The 15,758-nt window shown below is 39.8% G+C and overlaps 1 protein-coding gene across 5 annotated transcripts in view; it reads left to right on the top strand.

The window, feature by feature from the left end:
* Positions 1 to 15,758, top strand: part of NMI (N-myc and STAT interactor) — a 38,804-nt gene that overhangs the window by 17,540 nt on the left and 5,506 nt on the right. Inside the window, exons 1-5 of one of the 5 annotated variants that reach the window (XM_073807716.1) lie at positions 5,249 to 5,524; positions 9,907 to 10,244; positions 11,922 to 12,018; positions 13,049 to 13,144; positions 15,148 to 15,310. In XM_073807716.1, the coding sequence (XP_073663817.1) occupies positions 11,935 to 12,018; positions 13,049 to 13,144; positions 15,148 to 15,310 (343 nt within the window). In that variant the 5' untranslated portion in view covers positions 5,249 to 5,524; positions 9,907 to 10,244; positions 11,922 to 11,934. Of the gene's footprint in view, positions 1 to 5,246; positions 5,525 to 9,137; positions 9,275 to 9,906; positions 10,245 to 11,921; positions 12,019 to 13,048; positions 13,145 to 15,147; positions 15,311 to 15,758 lie in introns of those variants that run through there. The other 4 variants (XM_073807715.1, XM_073807717.1, XM_019922300.3 and 1 more) reach the window with 4 other exon arrangements.

The raw sequence follows: 15,758 nt of genomic DNA on the forward strand, positions 1-15,758 counted from the left end.
GAACCTCTGTTTCATGAGCAAAACACTTACTTGTTCTTTCCAGCATTGTCCAAGGACAGTAGCTTTATTCTCTAAATACTTTAACAAAACAGAATTTTCTGACTGATCAAGTATGTTTATATGATAAATCAGTGGCCCAGGCATGATTCTAGAAGGTAATGTCCTTTATTCTTTAATTTTATTATTAGTTTACTTGGATTAACTTCTATTATAAACTTCTATTTATAAATATTTGATCTAGCTCACAATATTTTGTTCACTTAGACAAACTTATTCATACACTAACATGAAAACCTATACAAAGGGGTTATAATATTGAGCCTAGCGTATTTGACTCCTACTCTTGTATCTAACTACTAGTTAGAAATAGGTATAATATTTATATTGCTAGTACTAAGTATAGTCATTTTACTAATAACTGCAGGTGACACAAAAGAAATAAAAAATGGTCTTTGTCTTAAGTGTACTTTTTCAGGTAGGAAGACAAAGCAGAAGAAATGTGCAAGAATAAAATGGAAAAAAAATTCTCACCCAGGTATAAGATGGTAACAGCTACCTGGGCCACCAGTGTCAAGCTACTTGAATGCTTATCCTGGCTAAGGCACTGTGCTTAGACCTTGACATGTAGCAGTATCTCATTCACAACAGCTCCATTCTACAGAGGAGAAAAATGAGGCTGCGAAACTTCAGTAACTTGAAATTGGTATTCAAACCAACATCTCATATCAAAACCATGCTCTTAACTATATAGTACTGCCTGCCTGATAGAGAGTAAGGGATAGAATATTTATTTTCCTTTGCTTTTAAAAAAAACCGTTGTCTACTATTTTATTTATTTTTTTACAGCTTTGTTGAGATACAGTTGACAAATAACATTGTGTGAGTTTAAGGTGAACAAGGCATACAACATATTGATTTGATACACTTATACATTGTCAAATGATTACCACAGCTAAATACCTCCATCATGTCATGTAATTATCATTTCTTCTTTGTGGTGAGAGTATTTAAGATCTACTCTCTTGGCAACAGTCCTTTACTCCTGATATGTCAATTGCAAACCTCTTGAAAATGAGAATGATGTTACCTAATTCCTTTGTGTCGCCCAGGACCCTGCACAATGCTGGGCACAGTATAAATGTTGCAACTTCCCCAAGGATGAACTGCAAACAGGATTACCAAAATCTTGGCAACTAGCAGCATAAACTTGGTGTGCTAGACCTTTTCTAAAAGAAAGAGCGTAATATAATAGATATCAGGTGGTTTTCTCATGATTTGCATATCCACTAAACTCGTGATGCCTCTCTGGGATTTTTCATCTGACCTTTGGTCTCAGTTCACTTCCTCTACCTTTAAGAGGCAACTCAATCTTCACCTCTTCTGTGGAGGAAACATTTCCTGACTTCCTGAGGTAGAGGGGGCTGTTTTCTCCTTGGTGTTCTACTACTAGTATCACACTTCATAGCACACATGGTACAGTATGTAGCACTGGTGTGTGTGGGGATGGTGCATTTATAGGGAAGCCTGAGAGGAGCCCATTGCCATCTGGTGGGGAGATAAATTTCTAACGCAACATACATCTCATATCATGGCAGTGTAGATTTACATGACATGTTCAAGGCATCTCATGTGCGGTATAATATTTATTGAGTGTGTGATAGATAGATAGAAAGGAAGAAAAAGTTTTCCTTGACCCTCTTAGGGTTCCTGGCTGGGTCTGAAAATGAAACTGACAAAGACAGATGAAGAGGAGAAAAGCCTACAAATTTATTTAACATAAGTTTTACATGACACAGAAGTCTTCATAAGGAAATGAAGACCCACGGAAACAGTTAGAACTGAGTATTTTTTATTTATTTATTTATTTATTTTTGCGGTACGCGGGCCTCTCTCTGTTGTGGCCTCTCCCGTTGCGGAGTACAGGCTCCGGACGCGCAGGCTCAGCGGCCATGGCTCACGGGCCCAGCTGCTCCGCGGCACGTGGGATCTTCCTGGACCGGGGCACGAACCCGTGTCCCCTGCGTCAGCAAGCGGACTCTCAACCACTGCGCCACCAGGGAAGCCCTAGAACTGAGTATTTTTATGCTAGGTTTGATGAAGAGAGGATAGTCATGGAAGAATATGATAGGTCAGAGAGTATGAGGTAATTGAAGTAAACTGGAGAAAACTTAGCAAAGCTGGTTTGTTAAGGATTCTTCTCTGGGTCCATTTGTCTTTGGAGGTAAGAATGCTCCTTTCCCACAGGTATAGGGTGAGCACCTCTCACAGGAGGCTTTTTGAACTATTTCAGAGAAGGATGGTAGTGGGGAGGAAGGTCAGAGTGACCGTCTTGCTTCTACTGTTTTCTCAAACTCTTTCCACTTAAAATAGTCGATATGCCAAGGTGCCATATTTTGAGGAAGCAAGTCCTCAATCATTAAAATCATTAGTAAAGCATTACTCAAATTGCCCCACTAGAAACTTTTCAAGATTTTAATAGCTGCTCCTTGAAAATAAAGGCTTTAGTGGTCAAATGAGTTTGATAAATTCAAGATTAAATAAAGTTAAACTTTTAAATGTATGCTATAATTTTTCCCTGCAATACTTCTCAAAACTCAACATGCGGATGTGCATTGTGAATCTCCCAAGTGTGAATCCAGTATGCGGCATTTCCTAATCATACTTGCCCATAGAATTCCCTCATTTTTCATGCCCTGTAGAACATAGTGTGGAGACTGACTTCATGGTTGAGAGTAGAGAAAGATATGAATGTCATCACAGATTAATTGCTTGGTTTTGGGTCAGCACTTTAAGCCATAGTTTCCTGATCTGCAAAATGGGGATAATACCTATATCTCATATTGTTGTTGGCAAAACATAAAAGGTTTATAAAATGTCTAGGAATTCTCAGTAGATCATCGCAATTACGATTGTTAACAATACTATATCTGGGAGCTGGGACTTCCCTGGAGGCGCAGTGGTTAAGAATCCGTCTGCCAATGCAGCAGACACGGGTTCGAGCCCTGGTCCGGGAAGATCCCACATGCCGCAGAGCAATTAAGCCCATGCACCACAGCTACTGAGCCTGCACTCTAGAGCTCACGAGCCACAACTACTGAAGCCCGCACACCTAGAGCCCATGCTCAGCAACAAGAGAACCCACCGCAATGAGAAGCCCGCGCACCACAATGAAGAGTAGCCCCCGCTCACCACAACTAGAGAAAGCCCGCGCAGCAACAAAGACCCAATGCAGCCAAAAATAAATAAAATTAAAATATATATATATATATATATATATATATATCTGGGAGCTGCCTATTCATCTTCGGAACCCCTGTGCTTTGCAGAGTACTGGACCTGAAGTTCACTTGAGTTCAGACTGTTACACATGGCTCAGTTTCAGCATGTGGGCGGCCCAAAGGCTTCCCTACTAACTGTATCCTTTGTCCTTTAACAGGATTGGAGTCAATCTTAGATGAGTCCTGTTCTGGTCATGGTCCTGTTGCTTAGTATCTTCTTATAAAAAACAAAAATAAGATAAAAGAAGAAATGAGGTTTGAACTAAGTAACCTCTAGAGTTCATGTTCTCTAAAACTCTAAGGGATGGAAGTTTCCTGGTGGTCCAGTGGTTAGGACTCAGCGCTTTCACTCCCATGGGCCAGGGTTCAATCCCTGGTCAGGGAACTAAGATCCCTCAAGCCTTGCAGTGCAGCCAAAAATAAAATAAAAGGGGCTTCCTTGGTGGCGCAGTGGTTAAGAATCCGCCTGCCAGTGCAGGGGACACGGGTTCGAGCCCTGGTCTGGGAAGATCCCACATGCCGAGGAGCAACTAAGCCCGGGTGCCACAGCTACTGAAGCCCACGCACCCAGAGCCCTTGCTCTGCAACAAGAGAAGCCACCACAATGAGAAGCACGTGCACTGCAACGAAGAGTAGCCCCTGCTTGCTTGCAACTAGAGGAAGCCCTCATGCAGCAACGAAGACCCAACACAGCCAAAAATAGATTAAATAAATAAATAAATAAATTTAAATAAATAAAATAAAAAACAAAAATTAAAAAAACAAATTTTTAACCCAATGCAGCCAAAAATAGATAAATTAGATAAATAAATAAATAAATTTAAATAAATAAATAAAATAAAAACAGAATAAAAAACAAAATTTAAAAAAAACAAATTTTTAACCTAATGCAGCCAAAAATAGATAAATTATTAATAAATAAATAAATAAATTTAAATAAAATAAAAAACAAAATTTTAAGGGAGACCAAAAGTAATTCTCAGGCTGCCACAGTTAGAGTTTTTGTACTATTTTGACTGGGCTGATGAGTACAAGTGTCTATGCACCACTTTATTTTCTTCACTTAGAAAGGCCACTTTAAACTGATTGCCATCAATATTCTTTTTTTTTTTACATAGAAAAGGTGAATATTTAATACACCTGTAAATGTTTATTTCCTTTTCCCTTTGCAGAGCAAACCAATTTTTAATTCAGGAGTGGCATGCAATCAAAACCTATTGATATTTACATCATTTGGAAATATCTCAATGTATTAATTTATTTGAAAATGCATATAATATTCTTGATATAAAGGAATTTGACTTTGGTTAATATTTCATTTTATCAGATTATATATCAGTTATATATGAATACACAGCACTGTAAACTAGAATTTATGCCTGGAAGTCATTTTGATACATCTCCTCCCTGACCTCTATTTACCAGCCAGTGCAGCTGTGGGGTGGTTCTCTGTGTAGGATTCAGAAACAATGCAATTTTTGAAGTCAACCAGATGTTTTCCATTTCAAAGGAAAAGATAACACTTAGTGAAGTATTTATTTATAAGCTTCACAACAAAACAAAATGATTATAAGAAAACTTTCAAGGGACACAGGTCGTAGAAACCAACTGAACACCACAGCTTTCCCAACTTCCTGGGAAGTTGCAAAAGAAATACCTGTACACAAAAGTTGACCTTGTGCTGGCTGCAAAGATTTGTAGATTAAGGTTATAATGATCAATAAATTACAACGAGAGTTACCATTACAATCTGATGAGAGACTCCCACTTTGCCTTTATTTGGTTTCTATCCACTTTTTCCAAAAACACGTCCTGTAATATACATACAAAGGAGTGGTTTTTAAAGCATGTCCTAAAATGATGTCTATGGAAACTTAAGGAATACTTTGGGAATAAATTTCCTCAAAACAAAACCAAAACCAACACGTTTTAAAAATCGAAAGTGAAAATAGGTGTAACTTGTTAGTGACTAATCATTGGAGACACCAGGTTTGGTATTCGAGCAGTGACTAGATTTAAAGAAAATCATCATTTGAGTAGTTTTCTTCTCCTTTTATTCTTTCTTTTTTTTAAAGGAACCAAACTGTTGATCTGGGGGACACCCACTTGAAAAAGGCTCAAAGCTCTTCTGGACAAGGCGGCGCCAGCCGGGCCCGGAGGTTCAGCGCCTCCCGCGGACGCTCCACCTGCGCGCAGCCAGCGAGGTTTCCGGGAACCGGGGCGCGGCGCTCGGCGGGCCGAGGCGGGTGAGTGGGTGCCCCGTTCCCCTCCTGCCATCCCCGCTTCTAGTGGTCCAGGGCTGGAGAGGCAGTGGATGGCGACGAGGCAGGTTCCGCGGGACTCGGGACCTCCTGCGGGGAGACGCCCGGCGGAGAGCCGGGGGCGGACGGGGGCCGGGCGCAGAGCCCCAGCGCCGCGCCCCTGCGCTGCCCGCTGCCGGGGTCGCAGGGACCACACAGCCACCGAGGGGACGTGCCTGCCCCCGGCCCACGGGGCCTTCTCTGTGCCGTCCCGGCCTCTGACCCCGTCTCCTTTGCTTTGCTTCATTTCGGAAATTGAAACTTAAAATGGTTTGTGTTTCCCCACTGTTCTTGTAGTGTCTCTGGAGACAGTTGTTAGGAAAACAGATTCCTTCAGGACATTTACTCTGTTGGCAGGAGGAGCAGGTTTTGGCAGCCGTACCTCACTTTTCAGAATATGCAGGGGTTTTCTTGAAAGAGACGTCCAAAAGAGAATGCGACTTTTCCCTATCTATACAACATGCAGAAGTTTAAAAAACAAAAACAAAACAAAACAAAAACAACTTTGTGCATCACCACCTCCTTTTTTCCTTCCTTCTCCTCATTTCCTTTCTTTTTGCTGCCAGGCATGCATATGGGAAGATTTGCTTCTATCAGGCGGGGTGGGGGTGGGGGGGTGGGGGGGTTGGGGGGCATCACGGTGATGTGAGTATATTAAGGGAAATAGGTGGTGAATTGGTATAGGTGATTTGTGCTGGTTTTTTCATTCGCTGCCATAACAAATCACCACAGACTTAGTGGCTTAAAATCCACAAGTTTATTATCTTAAAATTCTGCTGGTTAGACGTTCAACTGGGCGTCACTGGGCTAAAATCAAGGCGTCTTCAGGGCTGCCTTCCTTCCCCGAGGCTAATGCGGTGAACCTGTTTTCTCATCTTTTCCAGCTTCTGTAGACTGCTCACCTTCTTTGGCTCAGTGGTGCCCTTTCTCTATCCTCAAAGCCAGCAGTGTTGCATTTCTCTGACTATTCTTCTGTTGTCACATCTTACTCTGATTCTGCTCTTCTGCCTTCCTCTTTCACTTTGTAGAAGGACCCTGGTGATTACATTATTTCCCCACCAATAATCCAGGAAGATCTTTGTATTTATATATATGTATATATTTTTTTGGCTGTGTTGGGTCTTTGTTGCTGCATGTGGGCTTTCTCTAGTTGTGGCGAGCAGGAGCTACTCTTTGCGTAGCACGGGCTCTAGGCACGCAGGCTTCAGTAGTTACAGCACATAGGCTCAGTAGTTGCGGTGCGCTGGCTCAGTAGTTGTGGTGCACGGGCTTAGTTGCTCCGCGGCATGTGGGGTCTTCCCGGACCAGGGATCGAACCCGGTTCCCCTGCACTGTCAGGCAGATTCTTCACCACTGCACCACCAAGGAAGTCCAAGATCGTTATATTTTGAAGTCAGCTGATTAGCAACCTTCATTCATTCTACAACTTTAATTCTCCTTTGCAGTGTAACCTAACATATTCACAGATTCTGAGGGTTAGCATGTGGGCATCTTTAAGGGGACCATTATTCTGCCTACCATTTGACTGTATAAAAGGAAAGCTATTACTGTACATCCCATTTATGCAAAGAGGGAAAGTATCCAGTTACTAGATATGCTGTAAGAAGTCCTGGGAATATTATGTAGTAGACCATTCATATGAGTTAAATATATTATTGAGAGCCTTTATTACAAGCCTTTATTATTATTCTTAGTCTATATTAAGAATATAGGGCTTCCCTGGTGGCGCAGTGGTTGAGTCCGCCTGCTGATGCAGGGGACGCGGGTTCGTGCCCGGGTCCGGGAGGATCCCACGTGCCGCGGAGCGGCTGGGCCCGTGAGCCATGGCCGCTGAGCCTGCGCGTCTGGAGCCTGTGCTCCACAACGCGAGAGGCCACAACGGTGAGGCCCGCGTACCGCAAAAAAAAAAAAAAAAAAAAAAAAGAATATAGACTAAAAGAACAGTTAAATAATGTTGCAGTTTCTGCTTTCTGGAAATGTAATAAGAGAACTTCACATGCCTGGGATGTCCTGAGCTGAATAAATACCTCAGTCAAGATACTGCACAATTCTATAAACATTGAGTGTTTTCAGTGTGTGAATGTGTATTGTGCTCTGAATGGATACAAGGAAGAATGGACGTGGTCCCTGGCCTCAAGGTCATGACCATCTAGTCATGGAAAATGACACAGGTACACAAATAAAGCTCCCCAAAAGAGATAATAGCGGGAGAAGTAAAATCATTTGAGGGAATCAGACAAGGCTTCAAGAACTTGGAGGGGAATTTGGGATGGATGTTGAACAGTAGGGTTTCATTAGGTGGAGGTTAAGGTTGGGAGGGGAGGAAGGATGTGACATTGAGGGACAGGAGGGAGAAGAGAAACCCTTAGAGTGTTCAGTGTGGTTAAGGGACTTGGTCCAGGAGTTGTCTAAATAAGACTAGTTGGGGTTAGATTGTGTAAGACTTGGGATGAATACCGTTATAAGGACTCTGCAGTTGTTAACGCAATAAAGAGCTACTTATATATACCTTTTTTATTTTTAAACTCCTCAAACTTACAGAAAATCTGCAAGTAAAAAATTGTCTTTTTCCTGAGTTATTTGAGAGTAGGTTTCATGACCAATTACCCTGGAATTCTTATTTATTTCCTACAAAAAAGATGTTCTCTATGTAACTACAATACAGTGATTAAAATCAGAAAAATTAATATTGATACATTATGCCATCTAATCCTTGGATCTAATTTAAATTTTGCCAGTTGTCCCTATAATATCCTATAACAAAAGGACCCAGTTCAGAGTTATGCATTGTGTTTAGTTGTGATGTCTCTTTAATCTCCTGCCTGGGACAGTTTCTCAGTCTTTACTTGGCTTTCATGAACTTGACACTTTTGAAGAGAACAGACCAGTTTATCTCATGTTTCCTCTTGTTTAGATTCGGCTCATGCATCTTTGGCAGGAATATCATAGGAATCGTGCTGTGTTCTCGGTGTGCCTATCATATGTCAGATGATTTTGATGTATCTCATTATTTACTTTGATTACTTCATTATGGTGTGGTCCGCCTGGCTTCTTCACTGTAAAGTTATTCTTTTCCCCTTTGAAATTAGTGTTTTGTGGAGAAGTATTTCTTTTGTTTGTTTTGTTTTGAGAAGCTTTATTCATAATAGCCCCAAACCAGAAATAACCAAATAGCCCACCAACGAGAGAATGAATAAACAACTTGTAGGCTGTCCATGCATGGAATACTACACAGCAATAAAAAGGAACAAACTACTAATACATGTAATAACAAGGACAAGTCTCCAAAACATGTTGAGCTTAAAACTCTAGCACATATAAAAGGGTGCATACCAAATGATTCCACTTATATGAAGTGCAATAACAGGTTGTTCAGTGTAAGGAAATTTTAACTCAATTAAAAACAATCATTTCTTGAGTGTAGACTATATCCCTGGCACTCTTTTGGGTACTGTTAGGGTAGCGTTCTGGATGAACTAAAGCATACTTTAGAGAACAAAACAAAAATCATAGCCCTTACAGTGCTTATATTCTTGTAGGTTAGCTTGACATGTTCAAAGCAAAAGGGCAAACTGATATTTATCCCCATTGAAATTGTTGATCTCCTTCGAGGGCTTGTCAATGCCAGGACTGGTGAGTGCTCAGAACACCTAAATGATTGAGATTGCACTGGATTTTGGTTTGCAGTACTTGTGGGTAAGTATTTTGAAACTAATTAAATGGTCCTTTCCTCACAAAACTATCAATTTATCTATCTATCTATCTACCTAGCTAGCTAGCTAGCTAGCTAGCTATGTTTACCGACTCATAGTTCTCTGTTTTGCTCAGTGGATTTAATTATTACTGTCATTATTTATTTCTGTGCTTAAATGATTCCCAGATTTGTGCAGTGAGAACCTCATCAAGGTGGACTCTATGTTCTTGTGACATATCCTCATCATTCTTTGAGCACTTCTTGCTTTCTGACATCATAAGATGCTTGTCTTGTACTTTTCCTGTCCTACTTCTAGAAGCAGCCATTTCTCTGAATAGCCTTGGTTCCTGGTAGCTGAGAATGGTACTAGAAACTAAATTCTGGGTGCTAGATGTGCTCACTGCTGTTGTCTTTGTTTCCAGGCCCTTTTAGCAGACAGAACTGAGGAATATCACACACTCACACACATATCTATATTTAAATTTCTGTACTTTTCTATCAACATATCAGAAATCATGAGATTATGCTGATATCTCCAGTTCCAATTCATAGCATTCATTCTATTTTTCTCCCTTTGCATTTTTTTTTTTTTTTTTGATTTTCTGATTTTCTGAGTCAGGTTTTTCATTGTCAGAGAACGTGATTATAAATATGCAGAGGGAGAGCTTCCCTGGTGGCGCAGTGGTTGAGTCCGCCTGCCGATTCAGGGGACACGGATTCATGCCCCGGTCCAGGAAGATCCCACATGCCGCGGAGCAGCTGGGCCCGTGAGCCATGGCCACTGAGCCTGCGCGTCCGGAGCCTGTACTCCGCAACGGGAGAGGCCACAACAGTGAGAGGCCCGCGTACCGCAAAAAAACAAAAAAAACCAATGAGAGATGTTTAAAAAAAAAAAAGGAGAACAAAAAAATAAAACCCCAATGAGACACCACTTCACATCTATTAGAATGGGCGTCATGAAAAAGACAAGAGGTAACTGTAAGGCCAACTGGCCCGAGGCAGGGGAACACAATCAGATTCACAGGTTGCATCAGACCGAAACTCTCCGTACCACCCAGTTCCAGGAACTGACCTGGGGACTTTGAACCCGGCCCAGCCTTCCCGCCTTTCGAGGGGCGGGACTAACGGTCCCCCGGGATACCCGGAAAGACCACCAAATAAGGAATACCCTGCGCCCTCCCAGATTCACCACACCCCTTTCCCTTCTTTCCCTATAAAATCTTGCCCAACCCTCGCCCGGGTGCGACTTCTCTGGCCCCTTTCTCTTGGACCAGTGAAGCTCGCCCGGGAGCACTCCCTAATAAAGCTCACTTGAAGCTTTCCTCTGTTTCGCGGTGCCGTTTGGTTAAGATCCGACCTTACAGTAACAAATACTGGAGAGGGTGTGGAGAAAAGGGAACCCCTGTGCACTGTTGGTGGGAATGTAAATTGGTGCAGCCGCTATGGAGAACAGTATGGAGGATCCTCAAAAAGTTAAAAGTAGAACTACCATATGACCCCTTTTTTTGGACACTGCTTGTGTTCACACTGAGTAAACTAAGCCATGACTAATTTTTTGCTAGTCTTCTATTTTATTTTTAGAGAAGAATACATGTCTTTTCTGTTTCTTCTATAGGAATAGTGAGAATTTAGCCACTTGAAATCTTGGAAGATTGTATTAACAGACACATTATTAATGTGCTTCTAAAACAATAACTGTTGTGATAATCCTTGTGTCATATTTGATCTGGGACAACTCCATCTTAGTAAATTGATATGCAGGCAAGGTTTCTTAACTTTTTTGGTGCCAGTCTGAAAAAGCTTGTGGGCCTTTCTCAAAATAAAGTTTTTAAGTTGTATAAAACAAAATACATAGAATTATAAAGGAAACCAATTATATTGAAATATGATTATCAGGTTATTTAAAAAGCAAATATTTAATATAGTAATATATATCAATATACTACAGTTTATTACAAGACCTAGTCATGAGTTTAATAACTATCATAATTTTGAAGCAGGGTTAAACACAAGCAATGTTTCAGGATATCTGGAAGAGTTAAAATATTTTATGAAAATATCTGTACCGTCTTGGTGACTTTTGTCACAGGGGCTGCAAATACTATGTGGCTTTTTGCCTATATTCATATTTGAAGAGAATGCTAAGTTTCAATAAGAGGTTATTAGAAATAAAGATGAAGTTTTTTTCCTGTCCAAGTGTATGAACTCAGGAGGGTTTGTGAAAACCCCTGTACGCATAGAGGAACGGTGTTTGGAGGTCTTTTTACTCCATTACATTTGGGGAGTATAATAGGGAGAATTAAATATTTAAATAAAAACCTTTGAAAAAGTCTAGAAGACCAAAATAATAGTCTTTTAAAATGGAGCATCATATTATGATTGAAATGAGAACTACAAAGGAATGTTAATACCTATTATTTTCTCTTACGGTGTTGAAAAGCAAAGAATTTTTAGAACCTTTTTATATGTTTATAGGTGCGAAAGTTATTTGAAATAGAGACTTTGGATATAATCCTCATGATAATAAAGACTTCGGTGATAGGAAATAACATATAGCAAAGAAGAGATGTTTCTTCTGTAAGAGGGTAAAAGTTACTTTTTCTTGAATTTGTGTGTTTGTACTATTTTTAAAGTATTTACCTTTTATAGTAATTAGGGAATCATGGCAACTGATGAAGATAACAAAGAACAAGTTCTTAAGGAGTATGGGCCAGCTGAAGAATTTATGAAAGATGAACAAAACCAGGTAAAAAGGAAAAATTACTGAGTACTATTAAAAATTAACTTACATCTATTTTGCAGCGAGGCATGTTTCATATGTCTTTGTCCAACATTATGTTGAATTTGGAAGAATATTAGGGTTTTCAGTTTTCTTTACCTCTATTATTCAAGACTGACAAGAAGAATCATATTTCTTTTCTTTCTCTTACACAGCTTACAATGTTAGCTGCTTTTTCACTTCCTCTCTCATTTCTTTGATTTGCACCTAGAAGTCAAGAGTTTCGTTAGCAATTATCCAATTAGACCTAAGAGGGAATGGAGGCTCAGGTAGTTAAACCACTTACTCAAGGCCATCTGTCTGGCATATCAAGGCAGCTATACTGTGGGAATCACAGAAAAAAATATTTATAAATTGCCCCAGAGTAACATATGTCCACAGTTATGGTGCAGCTTAAAAGTCATATTGGAGTCACAAATAGTTAGGAAGGAATTGACAGAGCACTGAACTAAGATCCAGAAGACAGGGGTATCAATCCTTGCTCTACTATAAACATTTTTGTGACTTTGGTTTAGTGTGAAAAGTGGTTTCCTTTTTTGTATAATAGAGATAATAATCCTTGGCAGTGTTAAGAAAGTCGACAGGTGATGATGTAAAACATTTGACAAAGGTATTATTCACGTGATCATATTTATTTTGAGACTGTCTAATGTCTTTCTTTGCCTTGTTCAAAGTGAGAGAAATTTTGCTTCTTTAATTAATTAGAAAAATGAGGTCGGGGCTGGGACTTCCCTGGTGGTCTAGTGGGTAAGACTTCACGCTCCCAATGCAGGGGACCCGGGTTCCATCCCTGGTCGGGGAACTAGCTCCCACGTGCATGCACAGCTAACAAGTCCACATGCCGCAACTAAAGATCCCACATGCTGCAACAAAGATCCCGTGTGCCACAACTAAGACTTTGTGCAGCCAAAATAAATAAATATTAAGAAAAGAGAAGAAAAATGAGGTCGGGACTGTTTAAATTTTGGGTGTTATTTTATTTCCTTTTTATTTTTAGAAATTAATTAGTGAAATTGAAAAGGAAAATATTCAGTTAAAGGAGGAGATCCAAAAGCTTGAAGCTGAGTTGCAAGCGACAACCGGGAACTCCCAGGTACTTCTTTAATTATTTTATGTATCTCATTTTTCACAGACCCCATTTTTCAGGAAAAGCAATTTATCGATACAGAATTCATTTCTAAAACATTATGGTCATCCATGGCACCACTGTTTGCAACAGCCCCAAACTGAGAGCAGTAGGATGAATTAATAAATTAGGGTGTATTCACACAGTGGACTACTACACAACGATGAGAATGAACAGGCTACAACTGTATGCAATAACATCGATGAATTTCATAAACACAGTGCTGAGCCAGAAAAGGAGAAACAGGGCACACCATATGCTTCCGTTGAAATAGAGCATGAAAACACGATGTTAGAAGTTAGTATGGTGGTTACTCCTAGAGGCAGGTAGGAACTGGAAGGGAACCCAAGAGGGCTTCTGGGGTGTTGGTCTTGTTCTGATTATTAATCTGGGTGCTGGTCACAGGTGTGTGATCACTGTAGAATTTCATCTTGCTGCACACTTATGCTAATACATGTTTTAATATTCATATATATGTTAATCCAAAACTACCCCCCAATGATGGTCATTATCAATCACTTTTGGATCAAATTCTTGGTCTTCTCACCAAGTTCTTTTATTGTTCTCCTCATCCAAGTAATTTAAGTGAGTTTCACAGTTAAAAAGAAATTGGATGAGTATCTTCATTTAAATTCTTAATTTCTCCTGTGTTTGAGTTAGACATAGCTTTCACTCCTTTTTTCTTCATAACAACCCAGGTTGTTAAAAAAAATACTTTAAACAATTTAAATGCTTAAAGCATTGTCACTTTTTGTTTCTGAAATGGGGGATAGGATGTTGAATATCAGGAAGTGAAGTTTCCGGTGTTTGTGAGATTTAGAGAAGTCTCTGTTAAGATTCTGGATACTTCTCAGGCTGGAGCCAGAATCATTTAGTCCTACAACTCAAAGGGCCTCGGGAACCCAGCCAGCTCAGTTGATTCACTTCACAGAGAACTGAAACTGGGGTCTAGAGAGCATAAGTGAATTGCTCCCTGCCACGGTCTACTCAGGACTAGAAGCAGGCATTCTCACTCTCACTCCGGAAAGCTCTTGACTTCTCAGGGTATACTGGATGTTTCTACATTATTGGGAAACACTCTGCCTTTTCTCAAGACACTGCAGATTGTTTTGAAGTCAGAGTTATGGTAATCAGAAATTCTACCAAAGTTACATGTAGAATAAATGTCAGATGAGATCAAATGACTCACTTGATATTTCTAATGTCTTTGCGATAAAACCTTTTCTTGCAACATGTAAAATGACCATGGGAAATAGAAACGCAAACACTCAATTCATTTGTGCATTTATGTGTGGCTGTACTGACTGTTCATCCCAGTGATTTTAAGCGGCTAAGTATAACCCCTTAACTTTATCCTCCAGATTACAGATCTTGCTGGTAGTGTCCCTTCACATTTTTATAAACCTCAGTTGGGGTAATGGTTAAAAAGTTGATGGGCAGGTGTTGAGGAAGGGGGAATTTAAATTTGATAAACTTTAAGTCATTGAATTCACGAGTCTTTCTTTTTGGATGAAGTTATCTGAGTTTGCCATCAAAATAACCATATACACCTGACTCTATTTCATACCTCTTTGCAGTGAGGGTAAATATACTGTGCAATGATCTCTTTGTGAGATAGCTTATTATTGGCACAGTTGTTCAAAGGGTATTTTTCTACAGGAATGATGTAGGCTTTAGACTCAAACAGCACACAATATTGACCAGTTTAAACACTTAGAAAAAGTGAGAGATTATATATTTACAATTTCATCTGTGAAATAATATTGAAGGATCAGCATCTGACTCCATTACTGAGTACTTCCCTGGGAAGAAGCAATTACTAAAGATATTAAATAAGACCACGCTCAGTATTCCATGGGGCTCTGAAGTCAGTGGAGAGTGAATTATTGGATGATCAAATCACATTATCATTGGAAGGACTTAAGTTATTTCTTGTCTTGATTTTAATCAAACATTTCTGTTTGAATTAGATTAACGAGGATATTCCCGAAACAAAGATAAAGTTCACAGCTGTAGAGAATCCTGAGAGTGACAGCCAGTTTTCAAATACCTCCTATTCGTGTCAAGTGAGCTCAAAAGTCCCTTATGAGCTACAAAAAGGACAAGCACTTATCACCTTTGAAAAAGAAGAAGGTATGATTCATGTTCAAAAATTTGACCATGTTACCTTTGGAAAGCACTGGGACTTTCAAAGAGTTTTTGTAGATATTTGGCCATTGCTTTACAATTTTTACATTTATCATTTCATCTCATCCTCATAGTGACACCCTGAGGTAGGTATGATTATCCCCATTTTACAGATGCGAAAACTGACTCTGAGACGTTGAGTGACTTGAACATGATCACTCATTCAGGACGTGACAATGCTGGGACTCAAGCCCAGGTGTTGTGATGTCCAATACCAATGCCTTTCTACTGCAACTGCTACCTGCAAATGATAATACTAGTGATAATGTTTCAAGGTTGTAAAGCTCTACATCATTCTAGGAGAGTTCTCACAGACATTATCTCATTGTATACTCACATGAATCCATGCAAGAAATAAGATAGAGAGTTACTATTTACATTTTATAACTAAGAA

Source organism: Tursiops truncatus, chromosome 7 (genome assembly GCF_011762595.2).
Source record: "Tursiops truncatus isolate mTurTru1 chromosome 7, mTurTru1.mat.Y, whole genome shotgun sequence".
Taxonomy (NCBI): Eukaryota; Metazoa; Chordata; class Mammalia; order Artiodactyla; family Delphinidae; genus Tursiops; species Tursiops truncatus.